The sequence below is a fragment of the Halichoerus grypus genome, chromosome 10, assembly GCF_964656455.1.
Source record: "Halichoerus grypus chromosome 10, mHalGry1.hap1.1, whole genome shotgun sequence".
Classification (NCBI taxonomy): Eukaryota; Metazoa; Chordata; class Mammalia; order Carnivora; family Phocidae; genus Halichoerus; species Halichoerus grypus.
Genome location: NC_135721.1, coordinates 55,384,143 through 55,410,826, shown reverse-complemented (window position 1 = coordinate 55,410,826; position 26,684 = coordinate 55,384,143). Strand labels below are relative to the sequence as shown.

Here is a 26,684-nt window from a genome sequence, read left to right as displayed (position 1 = left end):
CAAGGAGCTGCAGTCTCCCCTCGGGAATATGACATAACCACAGCCGGGAAGGGCCTCACAAAAACAGACCAGTGTCCACGCGTCCTTCTCCAAAGGAAGCCCCTTCCCATCCTCTGTGCGAGAACTCTTGCGTGCGCCGAGGCTCAACCCCCCCCCCCCCCCCCGGCCAATCTCCTGCTAGACAAATACCCCAAAGTCAACGATCTGATAGGATGTGTTTATATTTACATGGTACGTTTTAAAGCAATGGCTACATTGGTCATACATATTAGAAACCATAAAAAAAAGTTAAGAACTAAAATGTACATCATACACTTGTATATATATTTTTTACACAGAGGTAAAAAGGCTTATTATAAAAAAATCAATACAACAGGGTTTTTAGTATACAGGTAAAGAATGAATTATGCTTCAGGCACTTTGTTAATGTGAGCAAATAGCTTGGGGGGGGGGGGCGTTGGTCAGAGGAAGCTTCCAAACAAATCTTTTGGTTAATGTTTTGTTACCACAGATACAAAAATAAAATCTGAATAATTTCTCTCAAATGATTGACGTCAGTATGGCAAAGCTGACTGGGAAAATACTACACACTGTTCAGCTGCAGTGTGGCAATTAGAGACGTATTTACATCAGTGTCCCTACGGCTGTCCTTGTGCCCTTAACCGCTCGCTGCCTTCACAGACCAAAACGTATAGGCGGAGTAAGATTCACTAGCATAACTCTTCAAAGGGGTGGAAAAGGACAAGGGGTAAATAACCACTAGACAGGGACTACAAACAAAACGCGGCAGGATATGTGTGTTCCTAGTGAAATAAATAGGGGCACTTGAACTGAGGTCTAACAAACCTACATTAGTGTTGTGCTTTGTAGAGAGGAGAGACCTTGAGAAAAGGCCCTGAGGAAATGCCTCAGGATGGGGGGCTTGGTGGGGGTCGGGGCTGGTCTCTTGACAGGGTCTGGAGGCTGGCTGGAGGTTTTCTACATGTTCTCCAGGCTGGGAAGCAGTTCTTGTTTCTTCCATCACCAGACTGACAGCGCTCTGCTCCTTTTCCAAGCAGGAAGGCCCAAACCAGTCACTCCAACAAAGGAAAAACGTCTACCAACTAACTCCTAAGCACACGGAGTATTTACACCGATGATCTGACTAAAGAGATGTGATGGGCGCTCAGATGAGCTGAAAACATTCCATGAAGGTAAGCATGGCTAGCACTTTCCCAATATGATTGGCAGACTGGAAAAAAGTCCCTTTCCTTGAAGACTGCTGTCCTGTGTGCAATAGAGAAGGGATGGGGGAAGTGGAGATACAGAGAGCAGGCCATGCCCTCAGCTGGCAATTACCACAGGGAAATCATGGCGGGAAGAACAGCCAGCCTTGACAAGCCTGTCCCCTGCGGTCTCCATGACGTTCTGATTGTACTATGCTAGGTACCACTCTTCACTTTTCTTCTTTCTGCAACAAGAAGATTTGGCTACTCCTTGCAATATATTAGAAAAATACTCTTTTCCAGCTAAGTAGAAGCCTCCTACATGGCAAGGCGACAGGTAGACCCAGACTGCTAACCTAACCATCTGTGCACCCGAACTGGCAAGTCTGGGATTGGAGATGCAGGAGAAAGACACTTAGGCATTGGAAGGGTTTTTACATATGGCCTTGTTTTTTTCCCCCAAGTATAAATGAAGAATTTGGTGATGGGAAATTCAGTCCAGAATGAAAACCAAAACAGAAACCCACAAACAAAATGCAACCCACCACTCTTCAGATTTAGGACATTTAAAATGCACCCCCCCCACCCCCCCAGAAAATAGCCAGTGGGGGTGTGGGAGGAAGCTCCTTTAATTTTATTTACCACAACCTCAGTGTTTCTCAACTGTAACTCTTTGGAGAACATGGGTGTGTGTGTGCGACTAGACTATTTCGTTTGCAAAACAATGAGCACAATTTCTTAGTGTTTTCTTCTAATATTGCTAAATTTTTAGAAGTGGTGGTGACACAATTTTAAAAAAGTTCTACTTTAGGGGTTATGTGGAGGCTCAGAGAGACCTGAAATCCCCCTTCTCTAGCCCTGGTCCATGAGGATGCAATGCGGTTTAAGGAATTTTCCTGATTCACACAAGTTAATCTGAAGTTAAGGCTCAATTCTCAGTCATTTTATGGGTGAATGTTTTGCATCAGTAAATAATTGACAGAGAATGATGATGGGCTCCAGATAGAAACTGCAGCTTCATTGGGAAATTTGGCTTTACAAAAGTTAAAGCGATCTCGTTTTGGGGTAGAAGTTTGTTAACTAGCTCACCTCCTATACATAATCTGACTGCAGGTTAAAATACTTCTGGTGGGGTTTCATCGTTCTGACATTACCTATCCGCAGGAACCCGATGCTCCTTAGCGACCAGCAAGCTGAACCAAGAGAAAGAGCGTCTGGGAAGAACCAACTATAAACCCCACCCCAAACCGGCAGTTCCGACTACAGGCGCCTTTCCACTGGAAGAGGTGGGCAGGAAAGACATGAAATCAACACATGTATAAGACAGATTGATTACAGATTGTTAATGATACCCGAGTGTCTGTGCGGAGGTTCCTGTCCTTCGAACACTGTGTGCGTGCGTGTGTGTCTGGGTGTGTGTCTGCTGCAGAGTGCGTGGCTGGGGGAAGTGCAGAGTCCACCAGGCAGGCTCCCCAGGCTGGAATAGCGCCTCAAGTACCAGGGAGCGCGGAAGAAGGTGAGAGTATGTCGGCGACAACAAGTTCCCTTGTGGCTGTGGGGGGAGGGGGAGGAGGGGGAGGAGGGGAAGGAGGGAAACCGAGTCACACGGCCGCTTTGTGCTTCCCGCCGCAGCACCTGCACATCACTCCGCAGTGGTAGCAGGCCCGAAGGGGCAGGTAACAGCACATACAGGGCGCCAGGAAAGACAAGGCAATAAGAGCCATCCACCGGAGGCAAAACTTCTCGTCGCTAGTGTCGCACGAGCACGGGTCTGTGTAGTCTCCCTCGGGGTCCGACATACAGTGATAGAGCATGCTGTCCGCACACCACATACAGCTCACGCGGCGGATGCAAGTTCTCACGGAGTCGGGCGCGTCCTGACAGTGGCCCCTCCGGTTCTCCTCGTGGTTGAACATGTCCCTGCAGTACTCGCAGCGGGAGCGCTCGCCGTCCTCCTTCCGCCGCCGGGACTTGCCCCGGGACGGCTGGGTCTTGATCACGCCGCCCCCGCGCCCTTTGGGGTCCTCGCCGAGGCCAAAGTCCGCCGAGTCCACGTAGGGGTAATTGTAGTCGTGCTTGGGGACCTCGCCCTTGGCAAAGCGCACGTACGAGTCGGCGTCCTCCGACGTGTCCGGGGACTTGCCCCTCACGGGCGCGTGCCGGTAGTCCTCGTAGCCCGTCAGCCAGATCTTCTCCCTCGGGTTGATGCGCACGATCTCCTCGTCGTCGTCGGGGAAGCTCACCTGGCGGTAGGGCCTCGGCATCGGCTGCCCCGGGAGAAAGGAGACACCATTTTATAGCAGCGGCAAAAACAAACAAAATCCTCCACTTACTTGGCCTTGACAAAGCCATTTCTTGAAAAAAATACGGACCCATCCTGGAATTACTGAACAGCTCCTGGGTCAGAGGTGTGTTGTAAGTTGTGATTCTCAATCCATTCCTGGGTCGGAAATCCTTTTGTTGAGGTACTACCATACATGAGGGAACGTGTGCAGACTGTAAAAAGGCACTTTGAATTTTTGGAAGCTGAACACACCAAGAGGGAGACACAGAACTTGAGAGGCCTCCCTAGGCCCCTGCCCACCTCCCTTCAGTTACCTCCTCCCTCTAAGGTGACGATGACTGCGGTCCTGATTTCTAACAGCTTAGATTGGTTTCACCTGTTTCTGTACAGTGTGTTCTCTTTTGCAAGACCAGCTTTTTTCCCGGTGAAACAGAAAAGCACGGGAGTGTACTGCCCCTTATAAGGGTGGCATCTGTGGGTATCCGTATGTATGCAAACAGGTGCACACTGGGTCACAATAGAACATGCATTTTGCACTGTGGGTCATGTTCAGGAAAGCAAAAAGGGATATGAGAGCTAGGATACAGGGGTATCTTGTCATCTGGTTGGGAAGATACAGAAAGGGTAGGAGTGCAGATCCGGAGGCTGACTGCCTGGAGTTTGAATCCTGACAGGATCTCATAGCTGGTGAGGGGCAGGCTGGAATGTGAGCTCAAGCAGGCCAGACCCAGAGCCCCACCCCCAGCCTTCCAAACCCTCCCCTCCTGGCATTCTCCTGGAGGCGACAAAGTCATCTGGGCAGCTAGTCCTGCTGTGGCTTGCAGGGAGGCCCTGTCCAGGGGGGAAGGCGCTGAAGCCGTTGTTAGCAGACAGACGCAGGGAAGCCTGCCTGGCCCAGGCACCCTTGGTGTGGCGGAAAGTGAGATTTTCTACCTCGGAGGTCCTCTGGGGATGAAGGCTTTTTAAGGGGTAAGGAACATGGCTCTGAGTGAAACCACTGGAGTAAAATTCAGTAAGAATTTACCAGCAAGCCTCAGATTCTCTATCAAATAGCACAGGGCTATCATGAGAATGAAGAGAATCTACACACAGTGCACACACAACTTGTCACCATTATTGTCATTCTAATACTGTCCTAGAATTTATCACCTGGTAATTCTATCCATCACTCTCACCAGACTGTGAGCCTCTTGAGGGCAGGGACCACGTCTCACACATGTTGCCTAATTCCTATTAGATTCCTGACAGTTTCACAGACTTTGGAAAACCACAATTTTATATAAATCAAAACAAATCCTGGGAGAATAGGCTTTGCTAATTATTTTGCAAAGTAAGGACAGTCAAAAGGTCAATTCCCATCTATAGCTACCATAAAGTGATTTTTAAGAACATTTTAGTGCCAAAATATTAAGAAGCACACAATAGGATTTTTTTAGAGTTCTATAAATCTAGCTTTATGTTGAAAACAAAACTCTCACTGCCCTGTGTTCCCTTTTTTCTTTTCAAAGCAGCCTGGTGGCCACATCACCCTCCACGGGCACCAGTCCATGTCCCACAGTTTGGGAACCTGTTCCGCAAAACAGCCACTTGGTAAATATTTGTTGAATTACTGAATTCCAGATTCCAGCTACATCTCCCCAAGCAAGCCTGGGCCTGCAGCCTGCGATGCCAGGGTGCCCGAGCCAAGCGGACAGCATTCTTTAGTCCTGATCCTGGCTCCGGGCTTGCACACCAAGCCAGGAAGCCGTGTGCATAGAGGAACTCAGGAGGCAGCACAGCACTCTGGGTAAGCACACGCTTGCATCTGTAACTTGTCCCATCAAGGACTCTCTCTGAGCCCTCAGCCTTCTCCTCTATAAATCGGGGCCTCGTGGGATAATTTGTGAGGATTCAATGAGATTAAGCACAGGAAAGGTTTAGCACGGGGTCTGGCACACAGAAAACTAAGTAAGGATGTGCCGCCGCCACATGGAAGGGGAAGGGGGCTGTTCCAGAATCAGGAGCTGCCCACCCCGTGCTCTCGGAAGAACCAGACGGTTGCTCACCTGTTCGAGGTGATAGTGGTCCGTGGGGTATGAGTCGTGGAGGTGGCCCAGGGTATAAATCCTCCGGTGCTCACAGGATGTGGGAGAGGAGATTGTCCGAGTAGGTTGTTCCCTCTTCTGGGAGGAATTAGAAGAACTGTCTGTAGCTGTCTGTTTAGAGGGAGGTAACCAAGAGTTAATTGAAACAAAAACAAAAACCAAACCCACATACCCAAACCGAACATGCCGTCTACCCCCACTTGTGGTGTCTTGCTGGACTTCCCGAAATCTGGAGTTTATCTTGGCTGTGGGAGGCAGAAGGACCCCTAAAGGGCCCGATTGTCTAAACATGATGTGGCAGGCTCAAAGGGCAGAGAAAGCCAGCCACCTAACCCTGGAAAGTTGGGTTTGTTTTCTCAAATGTGGGAGCAGTCACCAGGCTTTGGGGAAAGGGTCTGCTACATTTGATCAAGAACGGTCACCTCATTTGTAGCCCTGGCTGCATGGGACCCTGGTGAGCAGGGGAGATGCAAACAGGCAAAAACCAAACCCAAGTGTTTCTGTGTGGAGCTAATCCCAGCCTGGGAAAGTCTCAGAAATAAGGATACCTCAAGGGTATCGTGGGCATTGGCTTTCCTGGGAGAAATTTTGTAATCTTTGGGTTGAAGGCAAGCCTTGGGGGTCACTGTAAGCTGGGGGAGAGAGAGAGAGAGAGCGAGGATCACACAGAGAATGAAGGCCCCTGTCTGTTGGTGGTGAGAGCTGCTCTCCCAGTAGAAGCGATGAGTTCAGACTGGAGGCTCTGTGACAGTGTCTTTGGAAGGTGATCAGATATTGGGATGGACTGTGGCCACCACCTTGAAAACCAGGAATCCTCAGAACCTCCTCCTCCCCTGGCTCCTTAGAGTCACAGATCCTTTTCCCTCCCAAATCGAGGAAAAGGTTTTTCTTGTATCTAGGTGTCCTATTTCTGGCAAATATCAAGAAACTCCTCCTTGGCTCTTGCTTCTCCATCTCCTATTCCCCTTGTCTCATTTGCTTCTTTATCTCTTTATTTTACATGTTTTGTGTTAGCATCCTTATCTTTTTGGGAGCAAGGTTAAAACAGACTTAAGAAAATTATTTTTATACCCTCACCCCCCAACTTATAAAGTAATACATGCCAAGAAAAATGGGACCAGTATTTAGGACAAAGACAACCATAGTCCCACATTATGCAACTTAACTACTGCTAATTTTTAAAATTTGGTGGATATGTGCAGCACTTCTTTGGAGGCCAACCCTTCAGATTTTTTTTTCTCTAATCCTGTTTGGTCCAAGTGATGCAAAGCTGACGCTGTTTCTGATCCCTCAATCCAGAGTGACTAATTCAGAGATGGACTCACGGTCTTCTCTGATGTAATACGGAGATTTTTCATGGAGAGGTCAGAAAAAATGCTGTCTTTATCTTTGAAGTTAAGATCTAAGGGTCCTAGAAGTCTGGAATCCTGGTGAGGGCACAGGGAAAGAACCTTCTGAGGAGGAAGTGAAGCCAAACCAGGAGAAGGCAGCCCCCCCCCGCCCCGCCCCCTTCCTGATGCCATTCAAGCTTCTGGATCCCGTCAAGCCTGAATTTTGATCTACTTTAGGCTGTCCCCAGGGTGTGAGCGAACTCCCTTGGTAACTTCAGCCAGAATGCGTTGGATTCCTCACTGGGGCGCACTTTCCCCTCACTTCTGCACCCCCCCCCCCCCCCCGGCAGTCCCGCCAGCAGCACACTCCTGCCTCTCCTCACTCCTCTGCACAGCAGGGCAGTGGAAGAGGGCACGCAGAGTCGGCTGCTTCTCTCCTCGGCCCCTTGGGAGCCACCCTACTGGCAAACAGCACATGCCGGATCCACTCTGGGGATGGTGCGGTCCACTTGGAGGCCCAGGGCTGCACCCCACCCCACCCCCCGTGGGAGGCTGTGGAGATCAGCGCCCCTGTGCTTTGGTGGGGCAGGTCTGTCAAATCGTGGGGTCCCTGCCTGAGCCGTCCGCTTCCCGCAGCCGTCCGCTTCCTCCAGCCGTCCGCTTCCCGCAGGTCTGTCAAATCGTGGGGTCCCCGCCTGAGCCATCCGCTTCCCCCAGGACGGGCATCATCACTCATAACGGGTCTTTTTTTTTCCCCCTCAGTATTTCAGAACTCAGGGAAGAATTGCTATTTACTCCTCAAATCCCAGTAACTGAAAGAAACCAAACTGACACATAGGAATTCTTACTTTCTCCCAACTCTGTCCTGTTTTCCGGCTCTGCCCCACTCTCTGCTCACGTCCTCAGAGGTACTGACTGCCTCCCCCTTTCCACACACAGGTGGTTGTAGATCAGCCAGAACAATAAAGCCAAGAGCTCTTCCCCGGGTCCAGCTGCGCAAGCGCACGCCGCGTGCCAGACCTCAGCTACAGGGGCGCGGACGCAGGACGACAGGCTCCCGGCCGCGCAGGGTCCTGCTGACCAGGGCAGGCAGCCCCTGCAGAGCTGGCCTGAAATGCAGCCCTGACCCCCACGCCCAGGGGGGCGTCCATACACAGCACTGCTGCGTCTAGCTCTCATGAGCCCTGCCGAGGCCCACTCTCCGAGGGATTTTGCCGAGATGAACACGAGCACAACCTTTCCAAGTAAAAAGGTACGCCCTGCTTTACGTAAACCCAGGAGATAGGGGATGATGTGTCATGATACAAAGGTTTCTAAAGATCTCAATAAATACTTCCTGAATGAGTAGGTGGGGGCCCTTCAGCGTGATTCAAATCTCAAGGGTTAAATTCTTAAGCAGCACCCCAATGATCGTCCTCTCGCACGTTAGAAGCTACCCATGTACTCAGCATCATGGTCACCTCCTTGTTAATCATCTGTTCACCCTCCTCCACCCTATTTTCTGTGACCTATGTCCAGGTTAACAATGTATAAGAAAGTCATTCTGAGCCATGAGGCACACCCGTGTTTTCCTAGAGTTCATCAGCCAACCAGCAAGAGCACCTCTTATACACCCATCCTACCTCCCTAACCCCGAACTGCCTCTGCCCACTGCACAGTCAAGTGCAAAGCTTCCTGGACCCTATCAGAAAACATGAGACTGAGCAGAGCCTTTAAATATCTCCTCATCTAATGACAAATTTGTATAGGGAGCAAGAAGGCCAGAAAGCTTTGAAGCGTGTCCACAGTTCACCGCCTCCTGCAGGCAGAGCTGAAGTCCACGCCTGCACTGCTGGGGGTCTGTCTGGACTCTGGCAAGGAGAGCATGTGAGAGAGGCTGCACTGAAGCCGAGGCTTATTCCAGATCTATGGTATCAGATCTTGCCAAGCAGTGAGTGTGACCTACAAACAAAAGCAATGTACTATCAAGGCACCTCCAAGAAACAAGGGGGGAAAATCTGCCTTTTATCCACATGTACGCCCCTTTTCTTTTTAAAATTAAGTAATCTCTATGCCCAACGCGGGGCTCAAACTCACGATCTTCAAGAGTCGTATGCTCTACAGACTGAGCCAGCCAGGCGTCCCATCCACATGTACTGCGGAACCGACTCTCCCATAACTCTGTGTCCACACACGCTGGAGAAATGCAGCCCACCTAAGCTATGTGCGCGCGCACACACACACACACACACACACAGTCATAAGCAAGATTCCCGAACATCTGTTATTTACATGCACAAGCGAATGACACCTACCAACCGACCAATCTGACATCGTCACCTCCAACTCGAAAACTCTAGCTGTGTTTTAAACTCCCCGTGCCCTCCAGGGGTTGTCTCTGTCGTGGGTTTGAGCTCAAGCAGAACAGAAGCAGAGGCTTCGGCGCCGCCCCCCGTGGACAGCGAGGGCCAGCACTGCTGCTGACCCGCGGGCGCTCCTGTGTAATGTGACTCGGCGAGCAGACCCAGAACCACTGCCACCTGCAGATGTCGCCTCCGAAAAATCTTGCCTCTGGCTTTGGGTTGGACTCTGACTCAATGTCCATGCCCATTATTCAAAAGATGTCCAATGAAGAAGTTTGCAACCTAATCGGAGGCACCAAACAACAGAAATGCGATGGAGTGTTCTAATGCTAAATAACAAGGTCTCAGCTCAGGAAGACTGGATGGGAATCATCCTCTAATTATAAAGTTGTGTGATTTTGTTCAAGGTAACAAGCTTTGTGTGGCCTGATGATGAAGCCCTCTAACAGGGCACAATGCTGAGACAAGACTTTGGTCAAGAAGAACCTAGACAGAACAGGAAGGTGAGAAAAGGAACGAGGGGAGGGTGGGAGCAAGGGTCAGAGAGTCTAAGATGAAAGAGTGGGCGCTGCCAACCTGAAAATCAAGAAAATAGAGACATGAGCGGCCTGAGCGAATCCACTTGGATCGTGGCACTCATTCCTTCCCTGGAAGGTTTTCGGGTTTGGGCTGGGTGCTCTGTGGGATGTGGGCTCAGACACACAAGGTGATACGGCAGGGGCAAGGCCAGGTGGCTTCCATCCTAGATGGGTGGACAACCCAGAGCAAGGCTCAGAGGAAGAGAAAAAGAGGTTCAAGTTTACCAGTGAACATCTAATAAAATTCTTCAAAAAGAGCAAGCTTCCAAGGGCCAAGACTCTGCAGACATAAACAGTACTTATTTTGAGAGTTCAGTTATTTCTTGTAATTCCCCAGAATTTAACAACAAATGAGAGAAACACACTAGAGCTTCAGAAGTTGATACAGACTTTTCTTCTGAATAACTGACTTTAATGTCCCTATATCTGACAATAAATCACAATCCGAAGTGCAAAAGATACTGCGCTGAGGCTGCCTGGTTTGGGTGGAAACCGGAATGAACGGGGAAAGGAGAGTAGAAGACCCGCGTCTGACGTTAAACCTGTGGCCGGCTCCCTCCTACTGCACGGGCGTATTTTATAAGACAGCATTTCTTACTCTTGGAAACTTGGCTATTCTTCCCTTTCCTTGGGTTTACCTGGAAGTTCTTGAAGCACACGCACCTGTTCGCATGCCTGGGTCCGGAGAAAGCCTTCTTCATTTGGAAGGCGAACCTCTTTGACCAAGGGAAGCTCAAGGAAGGGAGGAGGGAGAAGCACCAAGAGGCCAGAGCAGCTGAGGAGGCAGTTTGCTTAAATTACCCATCCTGGGATGGAACCCTGGCTGGTGACCAAGGGCTTTTTGGGGCATTCAGGGTGGGTCAGACCTCTGCATTTTGAAGTGAAACAAGTGTTTTCACAAGGCTATGTGCATCCCTTCAGCTCCCCTTGAGTTTTCCTGCTAAATCTTTGTTTTTCCAAAAGGACCAGAATGGCGGAGGCAGCAGCAGGCTAATGCTTGAGGGCGAGGAAAGATGTGCCTGGGGCTGTTCTTTCAAGGACACTTGGAACTACTGAGGAGGCAGCTGGAGCGTCCTACTCGACTCCGCATCTGCGACTGTGAGGGGGTCGGCAACTGGCAATTTTCTTCTCCGTCTTGGGGACGGAGAGGAATGGGACGAACCCCACCTTCAGGAAGGCAAACAAGGATAGTCACTTCATCATCCCTGTGTCCCCAGGAACACACGAGCTGATAGAAGGAAACACAGAGTCAGGAGCCAAGCGCAAGGAGCAGCCGCATCAGGAGGTTAAGAGGCCAACGTGTTTTAAACAAGGCCTAGAAAAATGAAGGTCAGAAATGCTTAAGGAGCCAGACCATCTCACCCAGAAATCACACAGCCCTGTTAAGCACCAACTGCACTGTATCGAGAAGTGACTCCAGGCCAGGTTAGGCCAGGTGTCTTGGGACAAGCTGTTTGACTTCCCAGGGCCTCAGTTTCCTCATGTGTAAAACAAGGGGGAAGCATTCAGTGATGTCTGCGGTCTGACGGAGCTGTGAGCGGGCATGTGTAACCCTCCTCCCCTCCTCTTAAGAACATTAGGGGGTCCAAGGGGTTTGACCAAGACTGTTGTTGCCTCGCTGATTCGAGGGCCACAGGAGCCCTTCAGATTAAGGACTGCAGCCTTGGCTGCAGATGCCGCTATTTTACATCTTTAAAGGAGGCTACCTGGCAGTTATGACCGCAATTCATAGTATTTTTACTGCAGTCCGCCACCAAAATAGATCTCAACAGCTGATGCAACCAACGCAATATTCGACCTTCTTTCCACTGCAAGGGCTTCGCATTTTGTTTTTTTTAAAAAGTATGCACACACACTAAATATAAATGTATACTATTCCTCTCAACTTCAGGCCGGGTGACCGGACTGATGACACAAAACTCTGGGCACCTCCTGCTTCTCGGAAGACAGTAAACTGGATAGTTGAGTGCCTCAGAAGGCTCCTGGCTCGGGTGGCTTGACGAGCTGTTGTTTCTAACTCTTCAGTAAAGCACGCCTTCCCCTGGGTACCTGCTAGCCCCACAGACCTGTGGCCAGCCCTTCTTCCTTCAGTAAACTGGAAGTGGTCACCCATTTTGTCGACAGGTCTTTGCGACCAGGTAGCACTGTCTCACCTGTCCTCCGGGCCTACAGAGGGTCCAGGTGTCCTCTTTCAAAAAGGCAAGAAAGCAGCCGGGCATGGGCTCTTGCGTGGTGGCCCCAGCCAGCAGGCCGTGTGGGTCTACGAGGCAGCTGCAGGAGCAGGCGAAAGAGACGACTTTGTCCTTAGACTCTAGGACATTCTGCTCTCTGGGACCCAAAGGATAAAGTGGGCATTCTTTCATTGTGAAGAGAACAACAAAAACAAAATTCCCACTCATTGGGAAAAAAAAAAAAAAAAAGTCTTAGGTTTCTGAATTCTGAAGTTAGGTGAAATTCTGCTATAAAAGGAAAGGACTCTGATACACCCACAGATTGGCTTCACTGGAAGGGCTGAGGGGCTGGGAGCAGGAAGGCGGGGTTTCAGGTAACCCTGAATATGCGCTCTGTCTGAAGGAGGAAAATGGAAAGAATAGTATCCTGCCAGCCACAGCTTAAAAAGATGAGATGAGATGCATGTAAATGAAGAAAGACACAAGTGGGAGGGCTAGCAAAATGCCTCTGGGCTTCCCGAAACTGAGAGCATTGCAAAGCTTTTGTTTGAGCCTTAAGACGTATTAATTGCTTTAATTTAGCCATTGTAGGTATTATGGGGGTCGAATAAAAAGATCCTCCCCTTCCTATGCAATGTGAGCTTGATCATTATTGTCATTTAGAAGACAAAGCAGCTCCCACCCATCTTCGGAGACCCTCCAGCTGCCCTGTGCAGTGCTGCGTGTCAGCCAGCGGCAGTTATGGGGACGCTGCTTCCTGGTGTCAACCACAAAGCATACGGCTGACCCTCCCACCACATGTTTGCTTTTCTTAATCATCCACCATCGATCAGCTTCACTGGCTAAACTTTGTAGAAGTAGCTTACATTTTCAACCTATCTTCTCTTTTCCGTAGCCTCTCCCCATCCCATTATGCCCCATCCCTTGACTGTTGAAGGTAGAGACAAGAGAAAACATTTTTGAGCCACTGATCATCTAAACGAGACGGGGGCTTTCCACCAGGGACCCGGGGAACCTCAGGCCTCCACTGAAGTAGTTTGGAGCCCAGGCACTCATTGAAGAGGCCGTCGTTCAGGAAGCTACTTGGGAATCTTGCATATCTAATAAGTAACATTTACTGAAACGTATTGAATAAATACTTCCTCTTCTCAAAACTCTCTGAAAGGCGGCAGGCAGATGTGAAGTTTGCATTCTGGGTTGGCAGGGTAGGGAGCCTTGGTGATTTTATCTGCAGACATGGAAGTGCCACTACGTCGCTCACAGGATGGCTGTGAGGCCCACGTGCGGAGGGCCCGGCACCAGGGGCAGCCCCACACCACAGCGCCTCTCCTTCCCCTCCCCTGGGCCGGCAAACAGAGGCCCGGAGGAAATACATTCACCTTCACGAGGTTCTGAGTTCCAGAGGATCAGCGATCACAGTTCACTACTAGCAGAACCAAGTCTGGAATGCAGGCCTCTCCCTAGCTTCCAAACTCTGCACACTTGGTTCTCCCACCACTTCTTAGAAAATCAGTAAACGAACCCCCTTTATTGCAGAATTAGATTTGCCTTCAGTTTTAACGTCTGCTGGGATGGAGCAGGTAGAAAGAACTACAAGAAAAGGGAAATGTGGCGTGCTGCACTTCTTCCCCACCAAGCAAAACCTGGATAATTACAAAATGCAACGAATTCATCGTTTTCCTCCTTAAATCAAGAATGAAAACAAGCACAACTTGCAAATACTCAAAAGCCCATCTAGGACAAAACAAACTGCTTCTCAGGACTTTGGTTTCAAACACTTGCTGTAGGCACGGTTTACAAAACACCTGGGGTGGATGGGAGGCGCCTGGGATGTCATTAGGGACAACTCCTCTGAATAGCCAGAAAGTAATAAAATGCAGCTTGTGGTAAACAGGATGTCAAGGGTTCAAGCATAGGGCATGAGGAAGGACCAAGTTTTCCAGTCTAGGACAAACATGGCTGGAAGCGGATGGTGTTCCAAAAGATAATTTTCCTCTGTGAAGGAGGGCTGCCTGCCTAAAGTATGATGAAATGCCAAACGTAAGCCAAATACCAGCCTTTTTCAACTGGCTTCAAGGTGAGATTTTAGACCCATGCAAAATGATGTGGCTTGCTCTTCTCAATTCGGCAAAGGATGGTACCCAGGTTAATACCATTCTGGGTGCCCGGGAAGAGGAGGGATCTCATTACACAGGACAGATACCTTCAGGCACCAAGGCTTAATTAGGAATCGCTACCCGGAAGGGCTGCCCAAATCCAGAAACGATACTTAGGTGGTGGTAGTAAAAACCTAGAAGGCAGGGAAAAAATAAAACCTTATATAGGGGAGGCTTTCCTATGGTCAAGCTCTGAGTTGCTATTCTGGGGGCCTCTGGGCTGCGACACTCGCTCTGGAGGCTCCAAGTCTGTCACATGAAAGGGCCACACAGGGCACGGCTCATCTATTTCTCCTCTTTTCTCTCCCCTTGCCAATTTGGGTCCCAGAGAACCCTAAAATATAATGCCTGTATTTGGTTGTTGTCTAAAAAACAGAACAGCTGAAATATCCTAAGTATAATTATTCGACAGAGGAAGAGAAAAATAGGCGTGGTGAACCGGGAAGGCGGGGGGAGGGTGTTCACGGCTCCTCCACCAGGAGCTAGCCGTGTGATCTTTGGCAAGTCACCCAGTGGACTCTGAACTGCTTCCACAACCCAGGTTGTAAAACGAGGCGAATCCTGCTTCGCTGGCCAGTGATAGGAACCCCAAATCCCTTCCAATTCTAAGACCTGTAATTCTCAGGAGTTGGCATGTCTACAGCTAACCTCGCCTCCCTGCAGGCCAAACATTTCCAGCTAATTATCTGCACGGTGGACATACCGCTTCCTAGCACCAGGCAGAGAAAACAGCGGGAAGAAGAGCACCTCCAGCCGCGGACCTCAACGTCTGTTGTGTCTCTTTATGTCTTTAAACCCCCGATGGGGGGGGATAGGAGGGACCAGGATTGCTGGAACTAAGGCATCTCTCCATTCCACCTTCTCCCTTGACCCCCTGGCCCCCGTTCTGAGAAAACCCTGGCGCTCTTTCTTTAAAAAAAATCAACACGTGTATCATTTCATATCTCCAACAAGTTTTGCCCCCCCATCTGTGTTCATGCACCAGTGAAAAATACACTTCTAGTTCTTGTGACTCCTTCTTCTTATGCTTTTCTCCATTGTTTCCAATGTTATGTGGTTATACACTACTGTTTCCTGGTTTACAGATTTAGATATTATTTCAGGACTTCTTATTATGGAAGATGAAGACTTAGCTATTTTATACACCCCCAAGTATCTGTCTATAAAGCAAATATTTCTCCTAATCCCCAAGCTTTAGAGTCAGAATCCAGCCACTCAGCACAATGACAGCTGAAGCAGCGACAACACTTGACCGCAGATTCTAGATTAGCCTGCTCTAGAAGTATGTACACATACACACTACAGCTGCGTTCTCCCAAGACCACATCAAAATTATCCTTGTCTATCTATGAAGACGCTAATAACAATTAAAAAAGGATTGCAGACTTTGGCAGCAGTAAGTAAACCACCGGGTTTTAATGGACCCAACCCTAGGGAACAGGATTTGGGAAAATTCTTCATTAAATGGCCATAAAACCCAGAGCCGTTCTAGTTCTATACAGTCTATTTTTTCTACTTCTCTCCTCCCCCCAGCCCCCTTTCCTTGCAGGCTCCGAACCCTCTGGCCTCGGAGTCCTCAACTGTAGGGAGCTTGGAGGAAGTGAGTCCTAAGTTGGGGAGCAAACCAGATCAGCTTATCCACGGAGCTAAACTGTTCCTATCTCAGGCTGACAATGGGCCTCCTCCACAAGATATGCCAAAGCACATGTCTTCTCTGCAAGACAAAAGCAAAACAGAGGGAACAGACTTGAGGGTCTTTCCATTCTGTCCCTTTCAAGTCTCCCCAGCCCTGAAATGAAAGAAACTAAAAGCTGTCGGTCAGAGGCATCAACAAGAGTGTGCCAACTCTTAGCAATGCCAAAAAAACTCCTGTTAAACAGAACGCTAACCTTTCTTGTTGTCGTTGCTTTGTATTTTTTGCATTACTCACCTTCCAAATTTTACCAAATGGCTCAGGCCTCATGCCTGCATATTTAATGCCAGGCACAGCCTTGCCATGTAGGTGTTTGTGTTCACCTGTGCCAGTCACCATAACAGGTCCCCATGAGCAGAGGGGGCCGGGACGAGACTGTGTTGCAAGGGGGAGAGAGTTAAGGAAGGGCCAGAAGCCTCAGGAGCAGTCAAAAGCTTCCAGTGAGCGACAATGCTAGGAGCTCAGCTCCCGTTTGTAGACTCAGCAGAAAACACAGCTAGAAAAACAGGACACAAAGCTACCAAGCATCCCTCAAAGTCACCCAACCTTGCATGGCCCCCCAGGATAACACTATGGCAAATGAATAAAATATGCAAACCTATGATCGTTACATACTGCATCTGAGGTTCAGACCACCTGTTTATTGAGCACCTTTAGAGCAAAGCTTTATAGGGTTGCTGAGACTATAATGGTGAATGTCCTGCTTCCAATTAAAGATTCATTCATTCAGCAAATAAAAAATTTAAAAACGGAAAAAGGGCAGGCTTTCAAATGACAAGACAGAAATCATCACCAGAGTGCTTTGGAATTTTAAAGGCGACAAAACAATTGTAATCGACAGGAGGGAGAAATATCAAGACACACGAATGAATCAACAGCCCAAACTCAGAAAATCAGAACAGTTGCTCATTGGGAGTCTCTGCTGGTGGCAGTGGAAGGGAATGGAGAGGCACGGGAACACTGAGGGGGCAACGGCGTTGGCAGGTGGCCACAGGGTAAGTGTGTGCGTGCACATGCACTCGTGCACATGCCAAGCAGGATACTAATTTTCCTCTGAGGAATTACAGCATGGTTTCACAATCCTGAGGAGTCAGGAGGACAAGCTGGTTTGGGGGATAAGCAGGAGAGCTGGGGAAGTGTAAGCAGGGACAGCCCACGCTTGGTGAGCGCCCAACGGCTCTAGGGGGAGTTGGGGTGTCTCGTCCTCCACTTTATTTCCCAACATACATGCATCAACGTACTGTCCACAATGTCCTGTGTTCTTTCTAGCTCCAAGGAATCCCCTGAAGCAGAGGGAAGCCCCTGGTTCTAGTGGCAAAGATATACTCCTGGTTCTGTTCTCCCAGAAAACCCTCATAACTTTGGTCCATCCATAAGGTGGTTAGAAGGTCTTCTTGCCATTTATACTCTACCTATAATGAATGAGTTCCAAGTTCTAAATACCTGTCCTATCAATAAAAGTTCTAGAATACAACAAGCTTTGGGAAGCTGCAGACTATAGAGAAATCAATGCAGCCGCTCCCTTCCCAGGCTCCAGCTTTCGGACACCTCACTTACCTGGCCAGGAAGCCCCTGATGACCCTCCCCCGCCTTAACGTCCTTACTTATGTGGGATGAGTTCCTAACAGTCAAAGGCCTAATGATGAGGCCTGCCCTGGGGAAGGGAGGTGCCATTATTAATAGGCCCTTGTTTGTAAACAAATGCAATGAAGGCAAACAGACATCAGGGCCTGCCTGGAACACAATTAAGGGGAGCGCCTTTTCGGATGAGTTCCACTGAGTGTCTGGAAAGAGCCCTGCCGTTTCCACACTTCCTTTTGGGCATTCGGCTCTACCCTAGAGCAACAAGCCGAGCCCCTGTGGATTGAAGGACAAAACCGGGAGGGACGCTGGCTTCCATCAGCCCTTTCCCTCTTGCCCTCTCACGATTCTGTAAGTCACTTCTGGCAGGTAGCTGGGAAGCAGCTGTGCGTGACAGTTTTGCTCTGGGGCACAGGAAGCCACCTTTTAACCCGCCTGCTGGTGTTTGTCTCTTGAAAAACGTGACAAAGGAACAGATGTAAGCAACATGCCAACTGTTGAGAGGATCTGCTCGGAGCACTATAGGAAGCCTGTTCAGAGCCACATCACACCAGCCGCTCAATGGAGAGCCAACTGAATTCATTTCCTGACACCCCTACGCACGCTCTGTTCACATCACGTTAGGATCCGCAGCCCTTGGGCGACTCGCCGCGCACATCCCTGCTTCTGCCTTCGCCCCGTGCTGCCCAGCTTTGAAGCCCCTTCCTGAGCGGTGTTCAAAGGCCACTGAGGAACAGGTCAGCCTCACCTCCTAGAGGTCTTCTGTGACCCCCAGACCCCTCCCTGCAGAGTACCCTGGACTAGAATATTTACACAGTCAGTGCCCTTCCCCAAGCCTTCCACAGGTCAATCCAAACCGTCCTGCTTTCTCCACGACAGCTCGAGGTATGGTTTACACACCTCTGCATTCCCAAAGTAGAGTTTTTCAAATCACTGGTTCCATGGTGAGTGCACTGGGAAAATACGTTTAAAGGGCAGCAGCCAATATTTAAAAATATGAAATAAAAACAGCTTATGAAAGATACTCTTGGGATAGGTCAGAAACTAGTGGAGAACTATTAGATGATTATTACAAAATTCCTATTAATCTTCCTAGGTATAGTAATGATACTGTGCTTTGTAAGAGAACGCCTTATTTCTAGGAGATGCATGCTGCAGTATTAAAAAAATTGAAGCGCTGAGGTGACTTACTTTCAACTGGATCGGCAAAAACCAAAACCAAAACCAAAGCCAAAACCAAAACCACATGTGTGCACGCATTCACACATGCACAGATAAAGCAAACGGGGGAAAAATGTTTCAACTGCTGAATCTAGGTTTTCACTGTGTACTTTCAATTTTCCTGCGGTGCTTTAAAAGTCTCATAATAAAAAGTGGAAGAAAATGAAATGGAAGAGGAAAAAAATCAGAGTGCAGAACATGAAGTTAAGATGGGCGCCTGGGTGGCTCAGTTGGTTAAGCGACTCTCTTCAGCTCAGGTCATGATCCTGGAGTCCTGGGATCAAGTCCCGCATCGGGCTCCCTGCTCAGCGGGGAGTCTGCTTCTCCCTCTGACTCTCCCCCTCTCATGCTCTCTCTCAAATAAATAAATCTTTAAAGAAAAAAAAAAAAGATCTGGTTTCAGGTGTCTAAGGATGTGTGTGTTGCGTAGGTTACAATGTAAATGTATTTCTTACTGTGGGTCAAGGCCAAGAGTTTGAAAAGGCTGCCCTACGGCTTCCTCGCTGCACCAAGCACACCGCAGGCTTGCAGTGGACTATTAGTTAATTAACTTCTAGAAGCACAGGACTTCAATGAAGAAGCAAGCTGAGAAATCATTTGGTCTCCAGTTATATCCCATTAACTCAAGCTGTGTCGAACTATCCAAGCCCCTTCCTGCCTTCCCATACATGGGCCTCACCTCCAATCAGCCTTCAGGCCTTTCTTATCAGATGTTTAATTACTCATCAGAAAGGCTATTCTGGCTCCCCCACCCCCACCCGGATGCCAGGGAGGGGTTAGCAGAAGACTCTGAGTTGGGTGACCAAGTATCCCAGTTTGCCCCAGCTTGACGTGTCTTGCAGACTTTGCAGACTAGTGACTCTTGGTGTTAAAATTAGGACAGTCCCAGGCAAGCCAGATAGCTGGTCACCCTGGATCTGAGGGAAGATGTATGAGAACCTTGGACATATCGGGGAGAGTGGATGCAGTTGCGCCCTGTGGCCGATGGTACCACGGCAACATGGGCAGACCCAGTAGAGCAAAAGTTGTGACAAGACGGAGCTCTCCCTCATGGCATCCCAACAGCGACAGCAAATGCCAAACTGCGGAGTGGCTCTCACACCCTTAAACAGAACCTCTCTCCGATTATTCACCAACTAATCCGGAAAGCAAAGGGCAAAGGGAACTTACTGTAAAAACATCATCATCGCCAAGCTCAGCTTCATTATGGATGGTGGAAGATGAAGTGGTTGAGCCTAAAAAGATAAAAAAATGTAATAAGATGCATTTCCAAAGATGATACGTCAAAGCCAATCATTTAAAAAACAGATTTTAATAAAACCACATTCCATTCCTTTCGAATGTGAGTTATCAGTAGAAATACGTAACCTGGGAATTAAGTGTTTTTAATTTACTCCTCTTTAATTGACTCTAGCTAGGATGTTCCCTAAAGTAAATCTGCCTACTGTTGTTCTCAATCCCTCAAACTTCTGGCCTGGCCACTAGAGAACAAGCACCCAGAGAGCCACCTCAGAGGGGACAGGGGGCCCTGCCCACTGCTTGGAAGCATGCACACCACGACCAGCCTCTGCTAGTGGTGCCCCAGGGGAGACCCGCCACAGTCTCCGTGTAAACAGGACTTACTTTCTGGTCTTTTCATCTGCCAACAAGAGGGCTTGACTAAATAGCTTGTAGGGTCACCTCTTGTTCTGAAATGTAGATACTGGACTCAAAAACCCAGCCTGGGGGAGCTGCATTCCAAGTGGACACCATGCAAAGAGGTTTTCTCTTGCAATGTTGGGGCACCAGTGAGTTTTCGGTTTCTGCAGGCCAAAATTTGGGCTCGTGCCTGAAAACCCAGTTTATTCCATCATGGAATGATTTGGGCGTTTTGGGTTTGATTTATTTATGTGTTCATCTTTTCTTCATTCTGGTATGTAAATCCACATAACATCTCCCTTTTCCCCTAACAGTACCTGATACTGTGTGGACCAACTTGATGGACACTGTTAATGGCCAAAAGGAAAAACATACTTAAATCTGCATATGTGATAAGTATACCAACAGGGAAATTTCTTCTTTATCTTCTTTTCTTGGTTAGGTCTTTAAAAATGTGCATTTAGAAAATATTTTGCTATTCCATAAAACTGAAATTAAAAGAACTGCTCAGAAAGGAATGAGAACTATTTAAATTTCTAACAAGGGATTGTAGGAGAAAAAAGAAGTCCTCTGCTCAATACTACTGATCTTTCAGGAGTGTCCTTTACTAGTTTAATTTTTCTAGTCAATTGATGTTTGAGGAAAATTTGACAGAAAACAGCCAGGTAGAGTACATACAGAGACAAAAATTACAAGTAAGAGAGTCAAATTTGTGTGTAGCTTCAGTGAATACGTGGACATACTGCACAATTCTATCAATAATATAGGAGCTATTTTCTCTGTAAACATTTAGAAGCTATGTTTAATAACATTCTAAACATCTGCCACTTTATGTCAGACCCATAATGTGAACACTGGTGTTTACTACCTTTTTGGCCATCACATGGTTGGGGTGAACAGACTCACGATCTAGCTAGAATTGTCTTACTACTGACGTTGAGCAAGTTTTCTCTGTAAGATTTGCTTTTTGCTCTCCCCCCAAATCCACAAAGAAGAATATGACTTCAGAACACTTTAATTCTTAAACAAATGCAGCCCACGTTCTTTTGTAATTAATCTCCCCAAATTCTGAATTGGGCTTTCACGTGCCTTGCTTGAGTCTTTCTCTCTTCACAGGGCCCAGGCCATGGCACCTTTAACTCTCTGAATGAATAACTGAATGTGCTGAAGTCAAGAACTTGTGCGTTTGCATGTGTGGACTCTAGAAAAGCCCATGAGAACTGACTGCGCAAGAGTCTTCCAGGCCACAATCACATGCAATACAATGTCTACTACCCACTCTCCCACAGACTTGAGGCCTAACCCGAACCAGGGCTCCAGGAGTCACAGATCCCCTTCCTTTTCAGAGCAGACAAACACCCTGGGCTTGCATTACAGGAAGGCAGTGGGAAGGCCTGGCACCTTCTGGGCCCATTAGAATCCACTCTCCCTTTCTGAGCCAACACGGATCAGACCAAAGCCATTTCAATAGTCAGGGGAAGGTGAAATTTGCCAAAAGTCACTGACATGGAAGTCCAGAACTTACCTTTTCGGAGCAGAGCCTAAAAATCAACTGGGATCACCCTTTACTCTGAAACCCATCTCCTTCTCCCCTGTACTGTCACTTGGAAATTGTTCTCGGTGGCTGTTCCTGAAGTTTTGGCATCTACTGACCTAGCCCCCAGGCCTCCCCCCAGTAAAACATAAATACAGGATGGCAGACAACTGGAATAAAAAAGACCTTGGAACATTCCCATTGTTCACCTAAGAATGCAATGACAAAATTTGGTACCTTCTATAAGGTCTTCGATTGCTTTCCTCACTCCCCTGTCAAAGGCTCGAGCATCAGCAGGGCTTTGGAAAGTAAGTCCAAATTTCCTATTGTCGACCTTCCAATGATGAAAGGTTGGGTTGGCTTTGGTGTAGACCAAGTCCTTTCTTACATAGCATTCCAATACCACCTGAAGGATTGAAACACACAGGCTGGTTACTTGTGAAGGAGTCGTGATGGTGTCTGGTTACCAAAAATCCAACTAGGAACCATCCATCATTGCTGGCAACTAATGAAAACCTTCCATCCCTGCCTTCTCCTATCTGTGAGTCTCTCCATCTTGAAAGAAGCCTTTGCTTTCCTTGTGGACCATCTGCTCTTTGTTGACCCCGCCCTGTTCACCTTTGGTGATCCTCACTGTACTTTCTAACCATCCTGGTTCTCAGTTATTTTAATTCCTCCCACCCCTCACTGGGGCGGGGTGGGGGTGGGGGGAGGTTGGTTACTACGCTGAGGGGCCAGGTCTTGGGGCTCTTGCTCTGTTTCAGATTTACTGCTTCTATGTCAGGGCCTTTGTTTTAATGGCTCTCAATCTTCCCTCCTCTGTCCTGATGGGTGTTTCCCAGTGACCTCACATGCAACATGTTGAAAAAATTAACCTGTTCTGAACTTTCTGCCAACTTCCTGTATCTAGCAATGCTGACCCTTCCCTGTTCACGTTCTCCAGCTCAAAATCTCTGTGGTTGTCTCTCTCTCTTCTGCTTTCCCTATCTCCTGTATTATTGACCATCAGGTCCACTTCATTTTACTTCAACATCTTCTAGATCAACCTCATTTCAGTTGCCCCCACCGTGATCTATTAAACTTCTATCTGAATTATTCAAACAATCTCCAAGTTTCTGGTGATCTAGGCCCAGAAATGCCTTTTACTAAGCTGTGACTTGGAGTTGATTGTTACAGACCCTTGATCATTTTATCTTTAAAATGGAAATAACACAGACACCAACATGCTTGGAAAACACTGAACTAGAAACTTAACAGGGTCACACTCATTTCCCAGGATATTCCCACCATCACATTTTACTCTTTTATTTACTCCAGTTCTTCCTGTGACCTTCACAATTTGGTACTTGATTTCACAGATTTTCTAACAGTTTCATGTGCATTAGCCTTGTGCCCCTAACCAAGCTGCAGAAGATCAAGATGTATTACAAAATAACTGCATGGCCAGCACAGCGCTGTTGTTGATAAAGATACCAGGGTTTAAGATTATACAAAGAAGCACTGCCAATCATGTGAATGTAAACGTCATTCTTTATTCATAAAAAACTCCAAAATAGTGACAATATTTATTCCTACGGCTTCATTAGGTACACCAAGATGATTTTGCTAAGTTTAATAGCTTCGATCTTGTTCTGGCAAAGCTCCACATTTTTTTTTTTTTTTCAAAGCTCCACATTTAACAAAATAAGATCTTATTAATTTTAGACTAAGCGAAGGGCAAGAGTAAAGCCCTGCCTAAATTAGTATAAGTTCAAATTAGAGAATAACTTTAAATGCATACAAGTTTCAAGAGTACATCTAAGCAAACATAAATTAAGTGCTGCCTAATAAATGGTCTCTGACTTAATAAGTATATGAGTATAATAGTCACATTGGTATATCAAATGGAGGTCCCCAGCAGTTCACTTTATCCCATTGTATTGAAAGAAGACAACGGTCCCCTCACACAGTTCTATTTATGGTTAAATTGCTTATTATGGCCATTTTTCTCTAAGAATAGTGCAATGATTAAATGTCAGCCCAGCCCCATTCCAAATTGGGGAAATCCAAATAACCAAGGCTTTAACCAACAAATGTTATCTATTTTAGAATTTAATAGTCTCAATTCAAAGTCTCAAAATAAACTTTTTTGTAAAAACAGACTTCCAGTTTCTCCGTATTTTTTTTAAAGCAAACTCTATCCCAACGTGGGGCTCGAACTCGTGACCCTGAGATCAAGAGTTTTATGCTCTACAGATTGAACCAGTCAGGCGCCCCCTCCATGTTTTTAGGGTAAAAAAAAATTAGTCTTTGGTCAATGTTTTCCAAGTTTAAGATCCTCCAGTGGCAAATTTTCTTAGGGAAGTTATAAAATTCTTAGAAAAGTTCAGCCACCTAAAATAAGTGAGGGGAAGGGGATCAGGTACCATCACTTTATGTCCCGTTAAACAAAATAACATCATTACATATCTAAGTTTAATGACAAAAATGAAAAAGTTCAGGTGTTTTCAACCTCACAGGTGTAAACCCTCTAGTGAAGTTTGGTATTAACTTAAAACTTGAGAAAGTCTTTAAAAAGATTATCTTTTTAAATGAGATGCATGGGGAGAAAAAAAGGTGATTAAATATTGTCACTGGAAGCTTTAAAAGAATCTACACAAGAAATACATATCGTCAAAGATTTAAGTAATCTACACAAATACATGAAGGCTCCATTCTGGCTCCTCTCTCCTTCCGCACCCTCAATGCTTCTCCACTTCCAGAGTCAGCCACTGTCAGGATGGGGGACACAGAGCCAGGTCCCTTCCTGCGGCTTCTTTATATACGCACCTAAGCTTGTGAGTGTTTTTAAATGTGGCCACACCTATAACTGGCTCTGCAACTTGCCTTTTCTTTTCCTTGAGAACACGTCTTAGATACAGGAAAGAAGTTTTGTTTCATGGCTCAGTAGGGATACGTTAGGATTACGCAGCCATTTTCCACACTAATGGGCATTCAGGTTATTTCTTTTCTTTTTTTAAAGATTTTATTTATTTATTTGACAGAGAGAGGGAACACAAGGAGGGGGAGTGGGAGAGGGAGAAGCAGGCTTCCTGTGGAGCGGGGAGCCTGATGTGGGGCTCGATCCCAGGATCCTGGGATCATGACCTGAGCCAAAGGCAGACGCTTAACGACTGAGCCACCCAGGCGCCCCCAGGTTATTTTTAATCAGTCGCTTTTAGCAATAGTGCTGGAATGAACATCTTGATACATGTTCTCAAATTTTGTTCTGTGAGCTCTTGGGAGCCCTCCCTCTCTACCCCCTCCTCACTTCAGAGGGTCCAGGATGGCAAAACTATTTTCACTTAGGGGCGCCTGGGTGGCTCAGTCGGTCAGGCAGCTGCCTTCGGCTCAGGTCATGATCTCAGGGTCCTGGGATCAAGTCCCGAGTCCAGCTCTCTGCTCAGTGGGGAGTCTGCTTCTCCCTCTCTCTTTGTCCCTCCCCTCTCACTCATGCTCTTGCTCACTCTCTCTCTCTCTCATGAATAAATAAAATCTTAAAAAAAAAAAAACGATCTCACATAGTAAGACAGTTTTTGCCATTTCTGGTGAGGGGGCCAAAGGCACAGTGAGTAAAACCTGTGTGCCATGCATGGAGGCAAGCAACAGCACCAAACTCGACGCAAATCACCAGATTCATCACTGCCGCTCGGGCCAAGTGGAAAGGGCCACTTTTATGTCGGATTGTCCTTGATGAAGCAGTTAACAAGTATTAAGTCTTGACCCTTGAACACACAGCTTTTATCCTGTGTGATGAAATGGGAAGCACACATAATTGGATTCTCAGATCTGCTTCTGCCTTCAAGCTGCTGTAATCCGTTGCTCTGGCTGAAGTGTATGAAGAAAGGTGGGCTTTGCACAAACGCTCAGATGGAAGGGGAGGGGCACGTCTAGCAGCCTGTTCACTTCTGCTGCATATGGATGAACGACTTATGCAACTGCTTTAGTTGTGACTTGAACGAACTGCCTTTCCCAGGGATCACCAGGTTTACTTGAAAGAACAACCGACAGATGAACGATGGTTATTCAGACCCAGGATTTGGCAGATACTTTCTTGAAAATGGACACAGCCAGCCTGTCACTTCAAGGAAAACAACTGGAGGTATTTGTTGCCAATAATAAAATCTGAACTTTCCAGTGAAATCAGAATTTTGGACAGCTTCCCAATACTTAACAACTTTCCTAATGATGTTAAGAAATGTGATTTTTTGGTACTGCAAAATTAAATGCATCAACATTTGGAAGATCCGCTGAACTCAGTAAACCATTATTTTTTAAATGACATGATGTTAAAAAATCAGGAACGAGTAAAAGGTCCACTCAAAGTGAAAGATAAAGCAGTAGATTTTAATGTAACAGGGTATGAAAAGTTCATTAATGTGGATTTGGATCGCACATTTCAGAAACTACTATAAGCTGAGTTTTAGTGGGGTATTCAAGTACATTTACAATTACCTGAAAAGGCTACTGATATTTTTCTCCCTTTTTGAACTACTTATTTGTGTGAAGCTGGATTTTCCTCATACACTTCAACCAAAACAACAAACAGCAACAGCTTGAAAGGAGGAGTAGATATTAGAATCCAGCTATGTTCTATTAAGCCAGAGATTCGTAAAAATATAAAGCAATGCTACTCTTTTTTCCACTTATTTTTATTTTGGAAAATAGTTATATAGTAACTTGTCATAAATAGTTTTTTAAATTTCAGTTTTAATTTCTAATACGGTAAAAAATAAGTAGCTATAACTCATAAAACAAAATCCTTTTGGGGTCCTCATTTTTAGAGTGTACAGGGATCCTGAGACCAAAAATGTTTGAGAACCATTGCTTTCCTTAAATCTTTGTGTG

General features: G+C 47.1%; 1 protein-coding gene and 1 long non-coding RNA gene across 4 annotated transcripts in view; one reads left to right on the top strand and one right to left on the bottom strand.

Annotated features, from left to right (window-relative positions):
• Positions 1 to 203: 203 nt before the first annotated feature.
• Positions 204 to 26,684, bottom strand: part of SPRED2 (sprouty related EVH1 domain containing 2) — a 115,000-nt gene continuing 88,519 nt past the window's right edge. For 2 of the 3 annotated variants that reach the window (XM_036085916.2, XM_036085917.2), the window contains exons 3-7: positions 22,056 to 22,224; positions 19,817 to 19,881; positions 6,899 to 7,000; positions 5,535 to 5,684; positions 204 to 3,472 (exon numbers count right to left, since the gene is read on the bottom strand). In XM_036085916.2, coding sequence (XP_035941809.1) covers positions 2,807 to 3,472; positions 5,535 to 5,684; positions 6,899 to 7,000; positions 19,817 to 19,881; positions 22,056 to 22,224 — 1,152 coding nt within the window. In that variant the 3' untranslated portion in view covers positions 204 to 2,806. The remainder of the gene's footprint in view (positions 3,473 to 5,534; positions 5,685 to 6,898; positions 7,001 to 19,816; positions 19,882 to 22,055; positions 22,225 to 26,684) is intronic. The other variant, XM_036085918.2, reaches the window with a different exon arrangement.
• LOC118531743 (uncharacterized) lies at positions 5,093 to 12,621 on the top strand. Its single transcript, XR_004915378.2, has 3 exons — positions 5,093 to 5,275; positions 7,844 to 8,156; positions 10,788 to 12,621. It is a non-coding gene; the product is annotated as an uncharacterized LOC118531743 (long non-coding RNA).